At 40.2% G+C, this 21,649-nt stretch overlaps 1 protein-coding gene across 10 annotated transcripts in view; it reads left to right on the forward strand.

Moving 5' to 3' along the window:
• Nucleotides 1-21,649, forward strand: part of akap6 (A kinase (PRKA) anchor protein 6) — a 414,790-nt gene that overhangs the window by 276,091 nt on the left and 117,050 nt on the right. For all 10 annotated transcript variants that reach the window (XR_013500015.1, XR_013500016.1, XM_078233730.1 and 7 more), the window contains exon 9: nucleotides 19,330-19,476. Coding sequence is in view for 8 of the 10 variants with exons in the window: in XM_078233730.1 (XP_078089856.1) it covers nucleotides 19,330-19,476 (147 nt within the window). In the remaining 2 variants the exon portion in view is untranslated. The remainder of the gene's footprint in view (nucleotides 1-19,329; nucleotides 19,477-21,649) is intronic.

Below are 21,649 nucleotides of genomic sequence, written 5' to 3' on the forward strand. Positions count from 1 at the left end.
CATGCACTTGTATAAATGAGCCTCAATTTTAAGAGGATAATTCCGAAGAACTAAAAATCTGTGGGACAGCAAGATAGTTTTACTCATTTAGATGAAACAACTGGCACCATTACATTTATCCTTAGAAGAAAAAAATTGCATTTATGTAGCACGTTCATGATCACCAGGTGTCTCAAAATGCTTTACAGCCAATGAGGTACATTTGAAGTGTAGTCACTGTTGCAATGTAAGCATCGAGGCACCAATTTGCGGACTCTCAACACCACTGTGATAAGGAGCAGATAATCTGCTTTTGTGATAGTCATAGAGGTTCACAGCATGGAAACAGGCCCTTCGGCCCAACCTGTCCATGCAGCCCTTTTTTTAAAATACCCTGAAGCTAGTCCCAATTGCCCGCATTTGGCCCATATCCCTCTATACCCATCTTACCCATGTCACTGTCTAAATGCTTTTTAAAAGACAAAATAGTACCCGCCTCTACTACTACCTCTGGCAGCTTGTTCCAGACACTCACCACCCTCCGTGAAACAATTGCCTCTCTGGACACTTTTGTATCCCTCCCCTCTCACCTTAAACCTATGTCCTCTAGTTTTAGACTCCCCTACCTTTGGGAAAAGATATTGACTATCTAGCTGATCTATGCCCCTCATTATTTTATGGACCTCTATAAGATTACCCCTTAGCCTCTACGCTCCAGAGAAAAAAGTCCCAATCTATCCAGCCTCTCCTTATAACTCAAACCATCAAGTCCCAGTAGCATCCTAGTAAATCTTTTCTGCACTCTTTCTAGTTTAATAATATCCTTTCTATAATAGGGTGACCAGAGATGTGCACAGTATTCCAAGTGTGGCCTTACTAATGTCTTGTACAACTTCAACAAGACGCCCCAAACTCCTGTATTCAATGAAACCAAGCATGCTAAATGCCTTCTTCACCACTCTGTCCACCTGTGACTCCACTTTCAAGGAGCTATGAACGTGTACCCCTAGATCTCTTTGTTCTGTAACTCTCCCCAACACCCTACCATTAACTGAGTAAGTCCTGCCCTGGTTCAATCTACCAAAATGCATCACCTCACATTTGTCTAAATTAAACTCCATCTGCCATTCGTCAGCCCACTGGCCCAATTGATCAAGATCCCGTTGCAATCTGAGATAACCTTCTTCACTGTCCACTATGCCACCAATCTTGGTGTCATCTGCAAACTTACTAACCATGATGTTGATATTTTGGATAATATTGCCCAGAACACAAAAGAAAGCTCCCCTGCTCTTTATGAACGAAGCCAAGTCCATCACGCAAACCAGCCTCCCATCCATTGATTCTATGCCTATACTTCCCGCTGCCTCGGAAAAGCAGCCAGCATAATTAAGGACCCCACACACCCTGGACATAGTCTCTTCCACCTTCTTCCATCGGGAAAAAGATACAATAGTCTGAGATCACAGAGGTTTACAGCATGGAAACAAGCCCATTGGCCCAACTTGTCCATGCTGCCCTTTTTTTTAAACCCCTAAGCTAGTCCCAATTGCCCGCATTTGGCCCATATCCCTCTATACCCATCTTATCCATGTAACCGCTTTTTAAAAGACATCACGTACGAACTGACTCAAGAACAGCTTCTTCCCTGCTGCCATCAGACTTTTGAATGGACCTACCTCGCAATAAGTTGATCTTTCTCTACACCCTCGCTATGAATGTAACACTACATTCTGCATTCTCTCATTTCCTTCTCTGAACGGTATGCTTTGTCTGTATAGCATGCAAGAAACAATACTTTTCACTGTATACTAATACGTGACCATAATAAATCAAATCAAATTCTTAAATGGTGTTGTGACACCTTTTACAGTCACCTGATAGAGAAGATGGAGCCTTGTCTCATTCAAAAGACTGCAGCTCCAAGACGACTGAAACACCAGTCTTGATCTCTGTGTTCAGGTTCTGGTTTGGGATTTTGAACTCAGAATCTTGTGACTCAGAGGTGAGAATAGTCCCAACTGACCATGGCTGCCACATATAAACAACATAATTAACACAAATAATGATCCCATTGGTGGAAGAATTGAGAACAGAAGGCCAAAGAAGCAATGGCAACACGAGAAAAAACTTTGTAATGCAGCAAGTGGTTAGGATCTGGAATGCACTGAGAGCGTGATAGAGGCAGATTCAATTGAGGCATTTAAGATAGAATTTGTTTATTAAACTGAAAGGACAAAGGTGCAGTGCTATGATGAGAGAGCAAGGGAGTGTTACTCATTAATTTGCTCCAAAGGAGAGCTGGTGCAGAAATGATAGGTTGAATGGCCTCCTTCCAAGATACTATCAATCTTTAAAATCCAATTCAACTTATTTTAAACTTAAAGTAATATAAAAAGAGAGGAATTATATTTTTAAATGTACCAAACATTTTGGGAAACAATTTCTCCAGTTATCTTTTGCGCCATCCCCTGATTACCTTCTCTTCAATTTAACTCAATTGCAGATTTGATCAGGACAGGCCTTTGTCTTAATGTGGGTGGCACTCAACCAATTCTCTAAGCCTTTTTATTAGTAAGTCAATTGGCAGCAGGAAAATTGATCAATTTAAAAGCACTGTAAAGAGATATATTTCTTTGACATATTTGAGAACCTCTCAGCTAAAGATTAAATATTATCAATAATTTATATAGTTTTTTTGTAATTGAAAATCAAAGGAGGTGGAATTTAGAAGGACATGGTATTCAATATTTCTGAATAATTTACGGCAAAAATCTTTAGCATTGATATAACATAGTATTGTGAATGACCAATCAACTAAATCACAGATAGCAAATTGGTATGAAGGGCTGAGAGCTGGAAGATAATTAGCTATGTATAGATTTTCTTTAGTTACTGGAAAAATAGTAGATGCACAGTTTTTGATGTTTGTTGAGTTGTTGATTTACTGCAAGTACCTTCAGTACTACAATGTGTTGGGGTTCCAGTTTATTGCTTTCTCAAATCATAGAATCCTATAGTACAGAAGAAGGACATTCGGCCCATCAAGTCTGCACCAACCACAATCCCACCCAGGCCCCATCCACATAACCACATGCATTTAGCTAGTCCTCCTGACACTGAGGGGCAATTTAGCATGGCTAATCCGCACAACTTTGGACTGTAGTTGGAGAGATCCATTTCTGATGTGCTTCCATGTTATTAAATCTTAGTTCTTATGTTCGTTATAATAAATTTCTCGATCTCATTTTATGCATACTAATTCCTCGGTCTATAGCGATTAAGCAATTAATCATATTTTGAAAAGAGAGACATGTTGCCAAAGCTTTTCACCTTGCACTCATCAGGACAAATGTAAGAATGTCAAGTTTCAAATGATCACAACAATTCCTACTCCAGGAGAAAAGGGTGGTAATTGGTTGGGAAGTTGATTGTGATTGGCTGAGGCATTGCCATGGAGACGCTAACAGGGAACTATAGGCTCCCCAAATTCCATTGAAAAAAGCTGCAAGGCTTGAACATATGACTTTTGTTTGCAGGGAACAGGTCTCTGGATATGAATGTGTGTATGAATCTATGTTGCTCCAGCATGCATAACTGAACCACATTCCAAGTTCGACTGACTATTTTCAATCATTTGTTAAGGCAGCTTTTATCACACTGAGAGTTGTCCAACATATGCTGCCAATAGCAAAATCACATCAAACATTAGGATGGGAATTTTCCCATTCCACCCGCCACGGAAATCGTAGCGGACCAGCGGGGGGGTCAGACCATGCAAAGGTCCATTGACCTCAGGTGAGATTTTCCAGTTTTGGGGCGAGCGCGGCCGGAAAATCCCACCCCAGATAATTTGTTCTGGATTTTTGCTTCAGTCAGCCAGAGTCAACTTTACAGCTAATGAGCACCCTTTTCTCCTGTATTATAAAATATTGCGATTGTTTGAATTTTCACTCTTGCATTTATCCTGATGATTTATCCTGAGTGCAAGATGAAAAGCTTCAGTACCATGCCTGTCTTCTCAGAAATATTTCAGCCCTGTAATACAAACGACTAGTAATCATACCTTGACAAAAATCACATACGGTAATCACTTGTATGTTTTTGGGACTTGCACAACCTTTGGAATTTCATGGGACTTTCTTATCTGTCTTTTGGTCTTGCTGTTGTTCTTAAAATTGAGAAGAATTTATGCAAAACATATTTCCTGCGGTTAAGTGTCTATATGTACTGTGTTAATGTTTTCATTTTTTTTCCACATCAATAGATAAGGAATTTCATGGAGGTTGTCTTTGCTCATAGATAAAGTAAGCTTCATGCTTTGTCTTTCAGTGCAATTTTTCTTTCATTAACATTTTAAAAATTATATTGTGTGAAGCTGAAAATTGTGTAACATTAAACTAACACTGTATGCAGTCAATGGATTGTAAATCAGACAGAATCTGTCTCTGTGGACTACTTCTTCTCCTATAGATTGATTCAATTTCCAGTTGCAGTTTCAGTCTCAGTTGTACTTTTTGCCAGCTCAGAGAACAAGGGTATGAACTGTGAAGGGCAAAGATTCTCACCTCTAACTGTAAGAGTACAAAGAAAAAATCTCCCAACACTTATATGTTTAGTTATTTATTCAGTTAATCTGAGCCATAAATATGCATATAATTTACAACAGTAAGATTAACGCTTCCTAAACTAAGCAAGGATTGGATATCTTTATTTATCATTGATTCAAAAGGAGGTAGATTCCAGTTGGTCACCGTAATCCTGGAATTGGGTCACGAGTAGATTATATGATTGTTTTGATTTGAATTCCTGAAGTGGGAATTTTAGCAACCTTAACTTATTTGTCATTGTTTGTTAATCCATAGCAATTTCACATTGGCTTAATATTGTTTAAATGTTCTCATGAGGACAAGTATTTTTGATGGGTCATCACCCTTAGTATTGTATCACTGTAACCCATTTAAGTGGAAACAATGGCCCAAATTTTTCAGTTAACATCAGAACCGTTATGTCCCATGCTGTTAGTACCCACCTACTGGATATGTTTAAAAAGCCTGACTTCTGACCCACAATGAAGGAGAACTCCCTCAGCACAGAACTCCAAACAGTGAAGAGAATCAGCACAGTCACCATACCCTCTTATTATGATACCAGTTGCTATGAAGTAAGTTTGAATGTGCAGTGTGAATGCATAAGTGGAGGAAGGCAAGTGAATGGGTGGGTTGGTGAGGTAATAGGATAGGTGATATAAGTGGGTGAAGTGCTGTGTAGGGTGGTAGTTGGATAGCATGGCAGGTGGGTAAAATGATGAGTGGGATATGGATAGCGTGGCAGGTGGATGGGATGGTAGCCTGGCAGGTGGTTAAGGTGATCAGTGGGTAGGATGGTGAGGTGGCAGCTAGGGGAGATGGTTTGGTGAGTAGTTGAGTCAGGCTGCAAAGGGCTATTCAGGTCTGGTGTGAGGTTAGTTGGGTGGTGGACACTAGTCAAGGAGTGCAATTGGGAGAGTCAGAGGATTAGTTGGGGAATTAGGAGAGGAGTGGTAGGGGGTGGGGGGGGGGGTGGGGGGTGGAGGTGGTTGTGGGGGAATCAGTATGAGTGATGAGGGAGCGGTGCCATTTGTCTAGTTACCCAGGAGTTAGAATAGGATTTCTCTGTGTAACATTTGCTGGGTAACTATCCAGATAAGTAGGGTGGCTAGAATTTTCCAGCTGTTCGTGCCGAATGGCACACTGTCTCCCACTGCTGAGTAAAACACTGAGGAGAAGCTGGAAAATCTCGCCCATCAGAACTGTTCAAAGTTTCAGAGACCTTTTTGGATGGTCCCAGGGAGCAGGGACACTGCTCATCAGAAGTTCAAACTAAGTCAGCGTGTCAGCACTTTCATGCATTTTGGGTCATGCGTTGGATCTCAAATGGTCTTGAGACCATAAGATCTGGGCCATTGTTGAACATTATATAATAGTCTTACGATTTATTCTGTCTTACTTATTCTGTCCACCAGATGGCTTACTTCCCAAACTGGACTGTGGGACAAATCACCGCAAATACTGAAGTCTCTAATGATTCCATACAGAATGATTTGCGATATTGAGCAATAGGTATTTTGGTATTGATCACACAAAATGCTATTTTGCAGTTTTAAAAAGAAATGATGAATGTTTCATTTCTTTCACTTTGTTTGCTTTCTTTACTATCATGAAATTAAGAATAAGAAAAGAAAAATCAAACCTGATACTGCAGGAATGGCTTATCTTGATACAAGTAGACTTGTCTAAAACTGTAATTGACTTACTGTCAAACAGGCAACTCTGTCATCATGACTTCACTATGACTGCTGAATGTACACTCAATGTTTAAATTTCTGAGGAAAACTAAAATTTCATTCTTGCCTATATGATATAGTGATGTTGCTTTCAAGTGAAAACGTGGAATGCTTGCAGATTCATTTTATAGCAAATACCAAATTTGCTGAGTGAAAATTTTAGCATATTTTCTGAAGGCAGAACATTCAAGCATCCAATGATTCCATCCAATGAGTGAATGGTACTAATTTTTTACAGCAATAATAATTGAACAATTAGGAATTTTCCCACTCGTAGTCACACTATAAAAACAATTTTCTCGGAAGAATCAAGCTGACAACAATATTGCTTGGTGTCTGTGTTTGTTTGGATCTTTTCCAAATGCTTCAGATGCCTCCACAGTAACAGATCTGGTCTGTTGAAACCTCCACTCTCTTCCAGAGTTTGCTGTTTCATTTGGCACCAGCGACATTTGTCAAACGGTTTTAGTTTTCTTTTGCTAACCTGCTTGGCTACGAAAGCAGAGCATTAATTTTACTTTTTGCATATTTTTCCTAAGGTCATGTCAAGGTTAGTTTGAATTCCATCCTACATTAAGACTTCTTTCACAGCGATTTAGTTCTGTAGCCTACTCCCTGCTGGGGTCTGCCCCTTGGGCACATCAATACTTCAGACCTGACAAATCACACACAGATGAGTCTGTTTCTAGCTTTTCGTGCAGATTATCAGAGTTTTTCAGTCAACACGTTTTCTTGTGTTATTCAATTCAATTTCACAACTGTAAATATGTACTTCTCATTTGACATGTGTTATTGTGAATGTGGGTAACTTTGTTGATGTTCTGAAAAAGAGTTAATTGAAGGTACAAGGTCCCAAAATCATGTATATGTATGGTTGGCATTTCAATTAATTTTGGATTTTGTACGAGTGTTAATTCTAACTCTGAGGACATATTTACAAAAATTGAATGGAAACATGGGGGTGATTTTCCGACCTCACCGCACCTAGCACAGATCGCACCAATCTAGAATTATAGCATGCGGGCCTAAAAACCGGCTTTGCGACCGGCGTCAAACAGTTTACAATCATCCCTGTACCTTTCTAATGGTGTAAACCAAATCGTGCCCAGAAAGGGCAAGAGGCAGATTACCATATTTAAAGTAGCATTTAAATATGCATAGCCTGTTCGACACCAGATTCTCCAAACTCCCAGGATCTTTCAACCTTTGAGCTCGGTGCACGAACAACGAGAATCACTCCTAGCCTCCACTAGTGGATTCCTGGTGCGATGGCCACACCGAGGCTCGGAGGCCATTGAAGCCCTGGGATGGTCATGGGCAGTGCCCGCTGGGCACCATGAAGTGTGAGATGGGCCCTGCCAATTGGGCACTTGCCAGTGTGTCAAGTGTAATGCCAAGAGGGTGGGGGCTTTGAGGAGGGGGGGGGGTCATGCAGGGAGGGGCTTTGCGGGGGGGGGGGGGTCATGCAGGTTTGGAACATGAAGGGGGTCATACAGGAGGGGACATGTTGGGGGTCAGGCAGGAGGACCCATGGGGAGGGACCCAATAGTGGTGACCTGTGTCAAGGAGGGGGGTGGAGAAACTTTCCGCTGATGAGGGGGCGGGGTTCCAATGTCAGTGGGGGGGAGGGGGTCTTCTAGTGCACTGTGAGATTGGGGCGTCCCTGTGAAATGGCATCCGAGCGTTCTGCATGGCCGATCATTGCCATGTTTAGCTCTCCTCCAGCACCTGTGAATGAGTGTGGGGCGATTGTGATGCAGAGCGTGCTGATGGATCGGCGCATGTCATCCGATGTTCTCACTGTTATGACACTTAGTTTTTTTGGGGGGAAATTTCACCCATGATATCTAATCAATGTTGTCAATGCATCTTCTTGTGAAATTCCTTATGCATCAGATTTGGTAATGAAATTGTATACATTACTTGTGCCTTTCTAATTGAAGATTGGTAATCTATTAATCCTTTTTAGTTTCCCTTGTATGCAGATGATTTCCTTGCAATTTTTTTACCAGTGCCACCCAAAATGTAGTCCGGTTCAGGTGGCCCAGTGAGGTCTATGACGATTCAGTCATTCCCATGCTTCCTGTGGCTATTCCTCCAGCCTCAGCTTGACACCTCTTTTCATTCTTAGACTTATCAACAATTATTTTATAAACATTTTGTGTTTTAATTGAATTCTTCCCACTCGCATCAGATTACTTGTCTTATTGTCTTTTGCCTTCTATCACATTCTGCAATAATTGGGCATTCAAATGAGTTGCTCAGAAAGTTTCTTCCAAAGCAGTGAGTCTCTAACCTCTGGAAGAGGCGGCACGGTAGCACAGTGGTTAGCACTGCTGCTTCACAGCTCCAGGGACCTGGGTTCGAATCCTGGCTTGGGTCACTGTCTGTGTGGAGTTTGCACATTCTCCCTGTATCAGCGTGGGTTTCCTCCGGGTGCTCCGGTTTCCTCCCACAGTCCAAAGATGTACGGGCTAGGTTGATTGGCCATTCTAAATTGCCCTTAGTGTCCCGGGATGCATAGGTTAGAGGGATTAGTGGGTAAATATATGGGGATATGGGGATAGGGCCTGGGTGGGATTGTGGTTGGTGCAGACTCGATAGGCCGAATGGCCTCTTTCTGCACTGTAGGATTCTATGAAGGTGTAGGTGAATGTTCTCTCCAATTTTCTCAACCCTTCCTGTGCAAAAATGAATCACCTACACTCAACGCCGACCTTAGTGATATGCCTGTCATTAGGAATGTAAAGTATTGAAAATGATAGGCCTTCACTTGTGTGTACCATACTGTGGTTTGCTGCACAGCTGCTTCAATGAGCCAACTTATCCTGTTGTCTATTTTTCTCAGCCATGTTTATGATGTTGTGTTAGCTACACACAAGTCCAAAGATGTGCGGGTTAGGTGGATTGTCATGCTAAATTGACCCTAGTGTCACGGGGACTAGCAGGATAAATATTTGGGGTTACAGGAAAAGGGCCTGGGTGGGATTGTGGTCAGTGCAGACTCAACGGGCCAAATGGCCTCCTTCTGTACTGTAGGGATTCTATGATTCTAAATAAAATGTGTTTTGATTTTTGAGATAATTAAGTTAGGAGCTTTGTGCTTTATATGAACTGGTTGGAATTTGGCATTGCCCGTTTTTCCTAAAATAAACTAATTATTGGAAAATTAACAACAAATGATATTTTCAACCTGTCACTCCTCCAGATCCTTATTTCAATTCGCTAGGCAGCCAATTGAATAACAAAGGTTATGCGAGATTCAGGCCATCTTTGATGAAGCTGTTATGTAATTGATACTTGGGATTGTATTTTCAGTTATGTTATAATGAGAACCTGAAAATAAAGTGGGGGAAAAACTGATTCATAATCACAAACTTGCTTAAGTCATAATGACAGTTTCTGCGACTGATTAGCAGCAGAGAACTACTCTCTTCCAGCTTGCACTCTAGAACATAGGATTTTTATATAATCAGATTTTTCAAAAATAACTTGCTGCCGTCTATCTATGAGATTCTTCTAATACATTAGTGTATTAAAGTGAAGCTAATTGGCATAAAATATTTTCTATGTTTTATTAACTCGATGTGTTTCAGGCAACAATTAAGTGAAAGCATCACATTGCATGTGCGACTCCTCTTGCCTGGTAGCACTCCATTTATCATCGCAGTTTTACATTGACCTTGACACCCACTTCATTATAATAAAGATTGTCTACCATTTAGGTTACATTGTTCCTATGCACACACAACCCATGCAAATTTTGTGCAGATAGAAGAGCTGTGAGCCTGTCAGAGGTCATCAGCATTAAATGATTGCTGCTATTTTTTCCAACTGCTTCTTTTCATTCTGTGAATCTTGAGCAGTGGGAACACTCCAGTTTAATACTTGAACTCTTTGGTTGTTGGCTGTGCAACATGAATCAACAGGAATGTTTATTGCTAATGATAAATGGCTATATTGCAATATTAATCAATCATAATGTAACCTTTGTGGAGACAAAAATTCTAACAAGTTAAATATCCTCTGCATGTCTTCAGCAATCTATATCATCAAAAGTCCTTTAAAGAATTTCCAATTTGTCAAATTACTATCTAAACACTTTTATATGTGGAATCATACTTTATCTAAAGACTCAATTAAACAAAGTGACTTACATCTCATTGCAATATACATGCCTCATTTACAGAAGGTAAAGAAAGTGCTATTTTGATCCCTTAAACTCTCACTCGTACTTGTCTTTGTCCATATTTCAGAGAAATCAGATCATTATTTTTTCCTTCAACTCTCTCGTTTAACTATTAATCTTTTGAAATAATTGCACGTGAAAAACTGCTACTTTGGTGGAAGATTTCTGCAGTTTTAAAGCAGGGTCAAAGTGAATAAGCTGTCTGCCTTCATAAGAGAATTTCAGAGTAATATAATTTGAATTTAATTATTAATGGAAGATATTTAAAAAGATTGGTTCATGATCTCCTATTAGTGAATTTGCAATTCATTTTGATATTTGGAGTTTGATTTATAATGATGATAATGCAATCTATGTCCAATTAACAATGCATGGGCTATGTAATGTGATTTCCAATGCGTGTAAATGGAATCAGCTCAAAGAAAAAAACTGATTCAGAACCTCAAATGTAATTTGCTTGCAGAGTTCTGGCAATTTTAAATGACATTGCAATTCTTTAATCTTTTCAAAGATCATGAAGTAAATGTGTTCGGAATCAAGTTATCCCATTACTACTATACAAAAGGAAATATGTCGGTTCTTGAACTGTTCTCATATTCTGAAATTATTGGTGTGCCCCTTTGTATTAAAAATGGACTTTAGCTGTTTTCTAGATTTTGTATTTGAAAATCTTTGTCTAGTAACCAGCTATATTCAATAACGTTAGTAACAATAACGAGAAATAAAAAATGCTCACATTTCTTATATTGAAGTTTAATAAATGACCATTCCTGCCTGTAAAATGAGTGCACAAACTGCAAAATAGAAAGGGCCTTTGTTCATCACTGAATGACATGAAACATGGGCTTCCTATGAGGCCGCCATGCATCTTAGCAGGCAGACTACAGATAGTAAATACTGGAGTTATGTTTTGCTGCTTTCAGAAATAAATGTTGATGCTTTTTAGAAGTTATAATCCTTTTTATATTGTAGCTTTATAAGACCAATTACTGCTATATGATTATTAATTATGAGTTGCAACAGAAAATCACAAAATTGTCTTATAGTTCAGTCAGCTTCAAAATATATTGCCTTTTCTAACCTCTGTTAGGGAGTGTTAGCTTTCACTATGCATTGATTCTATCACATTCTCATTCTCTCTGGTCAGCAGAGAAACTACATAAGGTCCTTCTTTCAATGTGTGCTCCTAGTGCATTATTTTGAACACTACCATCTAACCTTTCTTCTTCCCACTTCAAAGTTTATCACAACAGCTGAATTCTCGGGCAACTTTGGGGAAAAGTTCATATAACATGGCCATGCAGTCTTTTCCCTTTTGTGGATTAAATGCATCATAATTTCAGGCATCTTTCTGACTTTCTCTCTGAACACAGCATTGTTTCCAGACACTGGCAACACTCAATAAGATCGTGCAGAGTTCTCTAGAATAGAATTTACATCGGGAGATGTTTTCATATGTTCACAATCATACCAGAACTGCAAAATTTCCATGATCATTTTCTTCTCTGGCCGGAGGATGGGTCATCACCATGTTCTTTTGACAATGAAGAAAACTAAGAACTTTCCAAATATGTCAAAGTCAGTTTTCTGTGCTAGTTTGAAAATGGCTTATTTTTGTGGTCACTATGGTGACAATTAAGAGTATTTCAAGGCTTTGTCTGATTCTAAACTTGGCAATATTTTTTGATGCAATTTTTGCCAAAATTGTTACACAGAAGCATGCGTTTAATATAAGGAAAGAAAACGGTGGCACAAACTACATTCACAACATTTTAAAATAACGTTTTCATATGTCATACCAATTTTATCATGTTTACTTTGCAGCACTGCTAAGTCTGAATGTAAAAACAATCTCAATCTTGTACAGCATATTTTCAAACAATCTGGAGACAGTTTGATATTTTTCATGAAAGAAATGTGCATGAAAAAATTTCTAGAATGAACCTTTCGGTTGATATGACTCCCAAGAATGTGCCTTTAGCTATTTATTACAAATAAATGGCTGAGAAGGTCATAGAAACCTTTTATCAGGATTAAGAATCTGTACATGAGGGGTCACGTGATCTAAGCACAGGAATGCCTGTGTTTTCACAAGCTCAGGTGCTACCCATCTTTTAATCCGTTTTTTCAATCCTGATGCATAACCCATAATTATCTGATTGTGATGTATATAGTCTGTGCTATGTTCCTGGAGGATCCTGGCTAGATTTTGGCAAAGGAGAGCTAGGTTAAGTGAAGAAAATCCTTTTTTGATCGAGGCGATCAGAGACAGCCAGGGTTGGGCCTATGCTTCGGTGATGCTGTTGGCATCGAGATATAGGGTGGCACAACAGTTAGCACTGCTGCCTGTCAGCACCCAGGAACTGGGTTCAATTCTGGCCTTGGGTGACTGTGTGGAATTTGCCCGTTCTCCCCGGGTCTGCATGGGTTTCCTCCGGATGCTCCAGTTTCCTCCCACAGTCCAAAGATGTGGAAGTTAGTTGGACTGGCCATGCTAAATTGCCCCTTAGTGTCCCAAAATGTGTAGGTTAGGGGATTAGTGGGGTAAATGTGTGGGGTTGCGGGGATAAGGTGGATGGTGGTCCTGGATAAGATGCTTTGTCAGAGAGTTGGTGCAGGCCGAATGGCCTCCTCCTGCACTGTAGGAATTCTATGATGGCTGCTATTACGGATGAAGTTGTGGACACCAATCTCGGCTCCCCGGCACAGATTTTTAGTGCTCATTTTGAGGAACTGCAAGATATCCTTAAAAGAATGGATGAAGCGGAGAAGAGAATCCTGTCAATGGAAAGAGAAGTTTCCACAGTGAAGGCTCATCTTAAGTTCTTGGAAATCTTGCTGCACGGTTTGTCGTGCATCCTGGCTGACTCAGTGAAATGGGACCGAAGGAGGAGGGTGGGATTTTATGACTAAACGGGCGCGAAAATGTCATAAAATAGGACGTGAAACGTCTATCGGGAATGGCGCCCGTTTTAGCGCCGGTTCCCACTTTACCACGATAAGAAAATCAGCACGATTGGGAGCCCACCCAAACCAGGTGAGACATCAATTTACATGATTTTGCATTCATCATAATGTTATTAACAGACCTTCATGCCCAATCATCCCAGTTCGCTTGCCTTTACCACCTCACTCGCCGCAACCGGATCAGGCTGGAAAACACCTCTTCTATTTAAGTTGAAGTCTGGTGCTGCATTAGTGTGGGCGAGTGAGGAGGTAAGTCCCTGTGACCAAACTGCTCCATGCTGCTCAGAGGGGGCTACTTCGTGGCGGCCATGTTGCATTTTGGGCCAGGAGGGCTGCGAGCGTATGTGGGAGGTTGGGGGGCTGTTGTTGCTCACAGGGTCCAACCGCGGACTTTCAGCACGGACCTGGGTCGGAGCGCTGACCACGGATCACAGGGATCACTCATGGTCCTAGTGCACGCAGCACCGCACTGCTGCAATTGGCGGTTTGCTTAAAACTGTGAAAACTGACAGTGATGCAGTCTCAGGGACGTTAAAGCAGCACTGTCTGTGGCCACTACTGCACGGGTTCTGGGTCTCTGCCTGTGAGTGGGGGGATGATGGGGAGGGGGGGCTGTATTACCATTCTAGAATCTGTGAGGGGTTATGAACAATGTGTTGCTGGGCTGGAGGGGCGAGCAGCATTCTTTAACCTCTCTATCTGTCTCTCTCTCTTTGGCTTTTTGTCCTGCTAGGGCTATCCTTTCTTTTTCTTTCACAACCGTCTCTCTTTCCTTTATTTTGAATTCAAGCTGCTTTAATTCTGTTTCATGTTCAAGCTGTAATTGAATTCTAGCCAACTCCAACTCCAATGACTCTGACTCTGTTTCTGGCAATTTTAAATGCTGAGCTTATGCCACAATTATCTCTCCTTTCCGTACGCTGTCAGACAATGTCAACTTCAATGTTTTTGTTTTAGTCACCTTTCGTAAACCACCTTGTGTGACTTCCTCCACCCCCAGGAACTTCTTAGCCCTGGAAGGGCCGTTATTTCACAAGGCATTCCCTATTTAAACCTGAACACAACACCTGAAAACACCAATATACTCACCACTCACTGTCTTTGAGTTCAATAATCCCAAATCAATCAAGAAATATAGATTTTAATCCCGGATGAGCCTGCAATTGTTATGGCTCAGGTTAGATACTCCAAAGTGTTTTATGAAGCCCACCTGAATCATAAGTTTTGCATTTTGAATTTGGTTAGGATAAGCATGATATGTTCCACTTCAAGTGTGATTCAAAAGACCCAATAGGGAGCTTTTATCAAACAAAGTTTATTTAAGAATATAGTTAACATATACGGAAAGAAAATTATCAATAACTATTATCAATTACAAGCAAAAACAAAACAACCACAATAATGTATAACCCTTAACCAATATATATCCGATGTTCCAATCAAAACCAATAAACAAAACCCTTTAAACAGATTTATCACTGCACAGGCTAAAGCTCACATGATACTGGAATTCAGTTCCCTGGATTGAATGCTGACTTCAAATGATCTTGAAAACTAAGAACAGTCTGTAGTCAGATCAGCTCCCCAAAACATAGATTCTTTACTGCAGCATGGCAACACGCCTGTCTTTCAGCTAACTGGTAAAATTTTCAAAGCAAAACAGAGAGAGAAAGAGACTTATTTTTCAGCTTGCTTCTAAGATTGCTTCTAACACTGCAGCCAAAATGAAACTGAAAGCTGAAAAACTTCAGTCAATTTTTTTTTCCTCCTTCCAGCAATAACATCACCCAAGGCTGTGACCATGATTTTTTAAAAAACCTTTTAAAGGTACAGTAACATCACAATTGGCCATGCTAAATTCTCCCTCAGTGTACCCGAACAGATGCCACGGTGTGGAAACTAGGGGGGGATTTTCATAGTGACTTCATTGCAGTTTTAATGTAAGCCTACTTGTGACACTAATAAATAAACTTAAAACTTTCTATCATATTCCCACTGTCCTTTATTTAATCTCGTGAAAAGACTCTCAGTTTCTTTAGTGTCTGTTTAGAGCCTCTCATCATAGTATCATTTGAGTGAATCTCTTCTACATCCTCTCCAGAGTGTTGATAACTTTCCTTAAAGGAAAGCAGCCAAAATTGTGAAATCTAATCTAAATGCAGCCTAATCAATTTGTTTTTTATATTCAACTAATGTTTTTGTGATTATAAAATCTTTCATGTGAAGAAGGCCTATAGTGTGTTAGCTTTTATTAACAGGGGGTTGGAGTTTAAGAGCCGTGGGGTTATGCTGCAACTGTACAGGACCTTGGTGAGACCACATTTGGAATATTGTGTGCAGTTCTGGTCACCTCACTATAAGAAGGATGTGGAAGCGCTGGAAAGAGTGCAGAGGAGATTTACCAGGATGCTGCCTGGTTTGGAGGGTAGGTCTTATGAGGAAAGGTTGAGGGAGCTAGGGCTGTTCTCTCTGGAGCGGAGGAGGCTGAGGGGAGACTTAATAGAGGTTTATAAAATGATGAAGGGGATAGATAGAGTGAACGTTCAAAGACTATTTCCTCGGGTGGATGGAGCTATTACAAGGGGGCATAACTATAGGGTTCATGGTGGGAGATATAGGAAGGGTATCAGAGGTAGGTTCTTTACGCAGAGAGTGGTTGGGGTGTGGAATGGACTGCCTGCAGTGATAGTGGAGTCAGACACTTTAGGAACATTTAAGCGGTTATTGGATAGGCACATGGAGCACACCAGGATGATAGGGAGTGGGATAGCTTGATCTTGGTTTCAGATAAAGCTCGGCACAACATCGTGGGCCGAAGGGCCTGTTCTGTGCTGTACTGTTCTATGTTCTATGTTCATAAGATTGAAAAAGTGATCAACGTGTCAGGGAGCACGTAACTAATTAAATAAACCTTTGCAAAAATGTCAGAGTCTGGAAATTAGAACATTTCCATGAAAAGCAGCATGAGATCAGCATGGGATTACTGAAGTGTTACATCTGATCAATGATACTATATGGATGGGAGCATTGGAAAATAAACAAGACAATGGAAGATAAATGAAGGTTTCTGGGACATAAGTTGAGGTTTAATTGGACAACACAAATAATGAGGAAGTTTTGAGGAAAATAGATACACAGGGTAAACCTTTTTACAGATGACCATCAGGGGCCAACTAGAATTCACTGGGCACACACTTCGGAGACAGAAATTTGAATATCTGGCAATGGAGCCAGAAATAAAGGAGGAAATACACCAACAGCTTAAGAAGCAAAACGGATGTGTGCAAGATTTGAGAACCGCACCAAGATGTTGACAATTATCCAAAGACTGTGACAGTTAGCGAACCATGATCACCAAGTTAAAACATGACAGCTGAAGAAGAGAAATATTACCTGTCCCTCTTCTTCCAACCCAATGTTAGCTTTTCCAATATTTTTTATATTTGACACATTTGTATTACTGGACTTAATTTGTCTTATTTTTATGAATGTTAATTTCCCCTTTTGGGCCACATTAAAACATGACCCCATTTGCTCTCTCATATCAATGTAAAACATCCCAACGTGTTTTTTTTAAGAAAGGAAGTTCTTCTAATGTCCTGACTGACATTTATGCCTTAATTAACATAGAAACATAGAAAATAGAAGCAGGAATAGGCCCTTTGAACCTGCTCCGCCATTCATTTTGATCATGGCTGATCATCAAATTCAATATCCTGATTCTGCCTTGCCCCCATTATCCCTTGATCCCTTTAGCCCCAGGAGCTATATCTAATTCTTCTCAAAGAATTCGAACAGGTCATTTTGTGGTTCATCTCATTGTTTGTGGGAGTTGTGTGCAGATTGACTGCTGCATTCCCTATATGGCAGCAAAAGTTGTACTTACAAATGTATTTTGTTGACTTTGAACAACTTTTGAATCCAGAGATCTTGAAAAGCATTGTATAAATGCAAATCCAATCTTTACTCATCCCCTGGGGGCATCTACACGTAGATTCATGTTGACAGTAGCCTAAGTTTTTGAATAAGTTGGGATAAATCCCGATGTTGTGTGCACCTCATTTCAGACAAACAGAAGCCCTAGCTGTAAGATAAGTTTAATCTACATATCAGACGTTCACAAAAAAGAACCTTCAGTCATAAAATAAATACAGAGAATTCTGGAAATACTCAGCAGGTCATGCAGCATCTGTGGAGAGAAAACGGATTTAACATTTCAATGATCTTTCATCAGAACCATTAACAAAATTCAGCCTAATAAATATAAATAAGCACAGCCAAACTTACAGACACTTTAACTAGGGAAACCTAAAGTGACTAGACATTGATCAAAATACAAAATGATTGAATGAAATAGCTTGTTAAAATTCCAGGAAGTTTTGATGACATTTAGGTGATTTTAAGATTGCCAAGTGAAATGAAACAAGAAAAATTAGTGGTTTTCTGCAGTCAGCCATCTCCACTTTGGTAGCCCTGGGAATGAATTGTTTTAAAGAGAATGTTGTGAGGTCTGCAGAGTTAACAATGTTTGGGATGTCATAGTATCAGTAATCCGTAACTAATGGTCCCTGGGCATTGTACCCGAGTGCAGCGCGGGGAGGGGGGTGGGGGGATTTACTCCAAAGGTGATTGGCAGAACCAATTCCTCCTTCCCCACCCCCCCGCAACACCCTTTTCACACTAGAACATCTCACTCCGATTTAAATTGCAAATTTCAGATGGTTCCAAATGTCTTACAGCAATAGTTACCTGGAAAAGGTTTGAAGAATTATAATCCTTGAATGACCCTGGCACTGGCCACCTGACGCCAACCCACTTAGCACCCACTGACCACTCAAACAGACCACTTATCACCTGGACAACCCCCCAGCCTCCCACTGACCACCCCCCCGCCCCCCACCCAGTGACTACCAGATCACATCCCTCACTGATCACCTGGCCCTCCCACTGACCACCTAATCCCACCTCTGACCAGCCCCCCCGCTGCCACTCAGCACCTCACCACCCTCCAATGACCATCCTTCCCTTCAACCTTACTCACTTACTTTAAACACTTAGCTGCTCCCTGGCTTCTCAAGGCAGCTGGACTTTTAAAATTATCTCCTTTAAGTGCCTTAGAAAAAGGGTTGTATTTTCCTTACTTTTGACTCAACTGTCCTCAACACACGGCCTCGGGAACGAGCTGCATTCCACCTTCTGCACTCGGCCCAAGTTGGGCGAGAAAGGTGTAGTTGTATGTCAGGGTAAGTAACTGGGAGCAGAGTGCCAATCCGACTGTGATTGCCATTCCACGGAAGTTACGGCCCATTTTGTTTTCAAAGGTAACAGTGTATCATTAATATTGTTGAAAATACTTCAACTACAACTTGCCACACTGCATTTCGCTAAGTTTTTTAAAAAAACGATACCTGTTTTGCAATTTTGGAGAACTACATAAAACCTGCTTACTGCTTAAAATATTTTTCACAATAATGCTTCTTCTGTCAGTTCTCCCTGTTTTTTAGTTTTATTCTTTCATGGGATTTGGACATACTAAAAGGCTCATATGTGTTGCTCATCCCAAAATACCCTTGAACTTTGCTAGGTCATTTCAGAGGATAGTTAAGAGTCACATGTACACCAGACCAGGTAAGGATGACAGATTAATTCATTGACATTAACGCCATGCCACTGTCTCCCCATATTTTCTTATCATGAAAAGGTGCATAATTTCTCAAGCACTTTTATATTGATGACATTTTTAAAGAAATTAAAATCAATTTGTATTGACAATTTCCTGTTTATAAATTAATAAAATGCAGTTTATACTTAATTCAAAATAAGGTGTTTCAAATGGACGTGTAATGCTACGGACCATTTTGTTTTACAGGGATACAGTATGGAGATGTCAATGTGGCTTCCTAAGAAACTGCACTTACTGAAGAAGATTGCATCTCTGAGACAAGCTGGTAGCTCATTACCCTGTGACATCCTTGAAAAGGTAGAGGGAATTAAAGACAAATGGCAGCTGTTGGAGGTACGTGCTTTTTCTAATGATTAGGATATAATTTCATTTTCAGTTTATGCTTTGCAGAGTTTGACACTTTTGAAATAAATACTCCCAGTTTTGCTTTCCCGAACAGCCATGTTCGTTGTGGAAATAACACATTTTCATGTTTTCTAACAATATTTTTGAAATATTGGGGATATTTAATTTTTCTTACTCGGCAGGGAAAAAGAGTAATCATAGTGTTTATCATTTATATGTTAAGATTGCTTAATGCATAAATATGTAATAATGATAGGACTGCAGAGTTCTAAAGCTGGCAATAATTTTAACTTATGGGTAATTTGTCTTCCATAATTAGGAATGATATTTACCACTATGTTGATGAGTATAGTCATTAGCCATATTCACCATTTCTACAGATATTACTGGAAGAAAAGCTAAAATTAGAAAATACTTAACACAATTTATAAATGAGAAAGGAAATCAACATTATTCTTGCTTTAGACCAAATATCAGGTACAAAAGTATTTCATAAACAATATTCAAACCTTTGACAGTGTTTATTCTTAGATTAGAATCATAGAATCCCTACAGTGCAGAAGGAGGCCATTTGGCCCATCGAGTCTGCACCGACCACAATCCCACCCAGACCCTATCCCCATAACCCCATACATTTACCCTCGCTAGTCCCAAAGGGGAGACACTAAGGGGCAATTTAGCATGGCCAATCCACCTAACCCGTACGTCTTTGGATTGTGGAGGAAACTGGAGCACCTGGAGGAAACCCATGCAGACACGGGAGAATGTGCAAACTCCACACAAACAGTGAACTAAGTTGGGAATTGAACCCGGGTCCCTGGCGCTGTGAGATAACAGTGCTAACCACTATACCACCGTACAAAATATACCACAGTAGTAAATAAGACAAGAAGTGCAGCCTTAAAATTAGTTTTGTCAGGGCACACTAAAAAGATGTCAAAAAAACTATTGGTTTAACATCAAACTGTTAAGTGGTTTCCATTCCACTTGTTTACTCCAGATATAGGTGTAATGTCAAATGTAATGTCACTTCTCCCATGATTTAGGGATTAACTGTTCAGCAACAATAAAATGTCCATTTTTACTGGTCTTTCAATGTTGTTAAATTACTGAAGTGTTGACAAATACTTATGACAAGTTTTCTCATGGCAGATGTTTTAGTTTCCCTACCAAAAATTATTCATCACTAAACCCAGAGATCTTAATGTTTCTCCTCAATTTTTCAATTAACTCCCTGATATTTAATATACTTCTATGCAGCGAGATGCAATTAGGAAGATAAACTGCCCACACTGTATATGTTAGACACCAGACTCTATATGGGTAATTTTACTTCCTAGAAATGGTGGGTTTGGTGTGAAATTGAGAAGTTAAAAATCTGACATAGGAACCAACCCACCTTGAACTTGCACAGTTCTGTTTTTAATGAAGGAGGACAACCAACCCACTCAGAGGAGAAGGGTCGGTTGTTGAACCATTTTAAGAAAGCTAAGTGCCTTCATTTTAACAGGTTGATATTTTTTGCCACAGTTGACCAAGTTTTCCAGGTCTTTGGAAACTCAACAGGTAAAACGAGATCAGAATGGTCAGATCCGTCAGCTAGCCCTACCTGAAAATTTGACCTTATTTTTGCATTCAAGTGTGCTCACAAATTATCAGCAATCATTTGATATTAAATCTTCTACCTTGGAATGAATCTTGCATGCAGTCAGCATCATTTTGCCATCTTTGACATCAAATACGATTCAATTGGCAAAAGGTGCTCAAGGCATTGAGTGATCTCGAAGCTATCCAATCTGCAAAAAGTTATCAAATACACTCCAAGGTGCTCAGCAACTTGCATTGAAAAATACAAGGAAATTAATTACTTAAGTAATATATGAATTTTATTCAACGTTTTAATTTAGTCCAAAAAATCTTTCCACTATATGGTACGTAGTTGACAGCACTACCAGAACACTATCAGTTCTTAATTCATTAAATCCCTGGGCCTCAGGCCCTGCTGTCACTGCCAAACTTCAAGCCGCTCTGCTCCAAACCCCTGATAAGTAACTCCATTCCCCCTCCCTATAACTCAGTACTCAGCTTGGTCACAGTGCCATTGCTGCTCCCACTGTTATTTAAAAAGGATGCGCAAGATGGGCCAGAAAACTATAGGCCA

The sequence above is a fragment of the Mustelus asterias genome, chromosome 18 (genome assembly GCF_964213995.1).
Source record: "Mustelus asterias chromosome 18, sMusAst1.hap1.1, whole genome shotgun sequence".
Taxonomy (NCBI): Eukaryota; Metazoa; Chordata; class Chondrichthyes; order Carcharhiniformes; family Triakidae; genus Mustelus; species Mustelus asterias.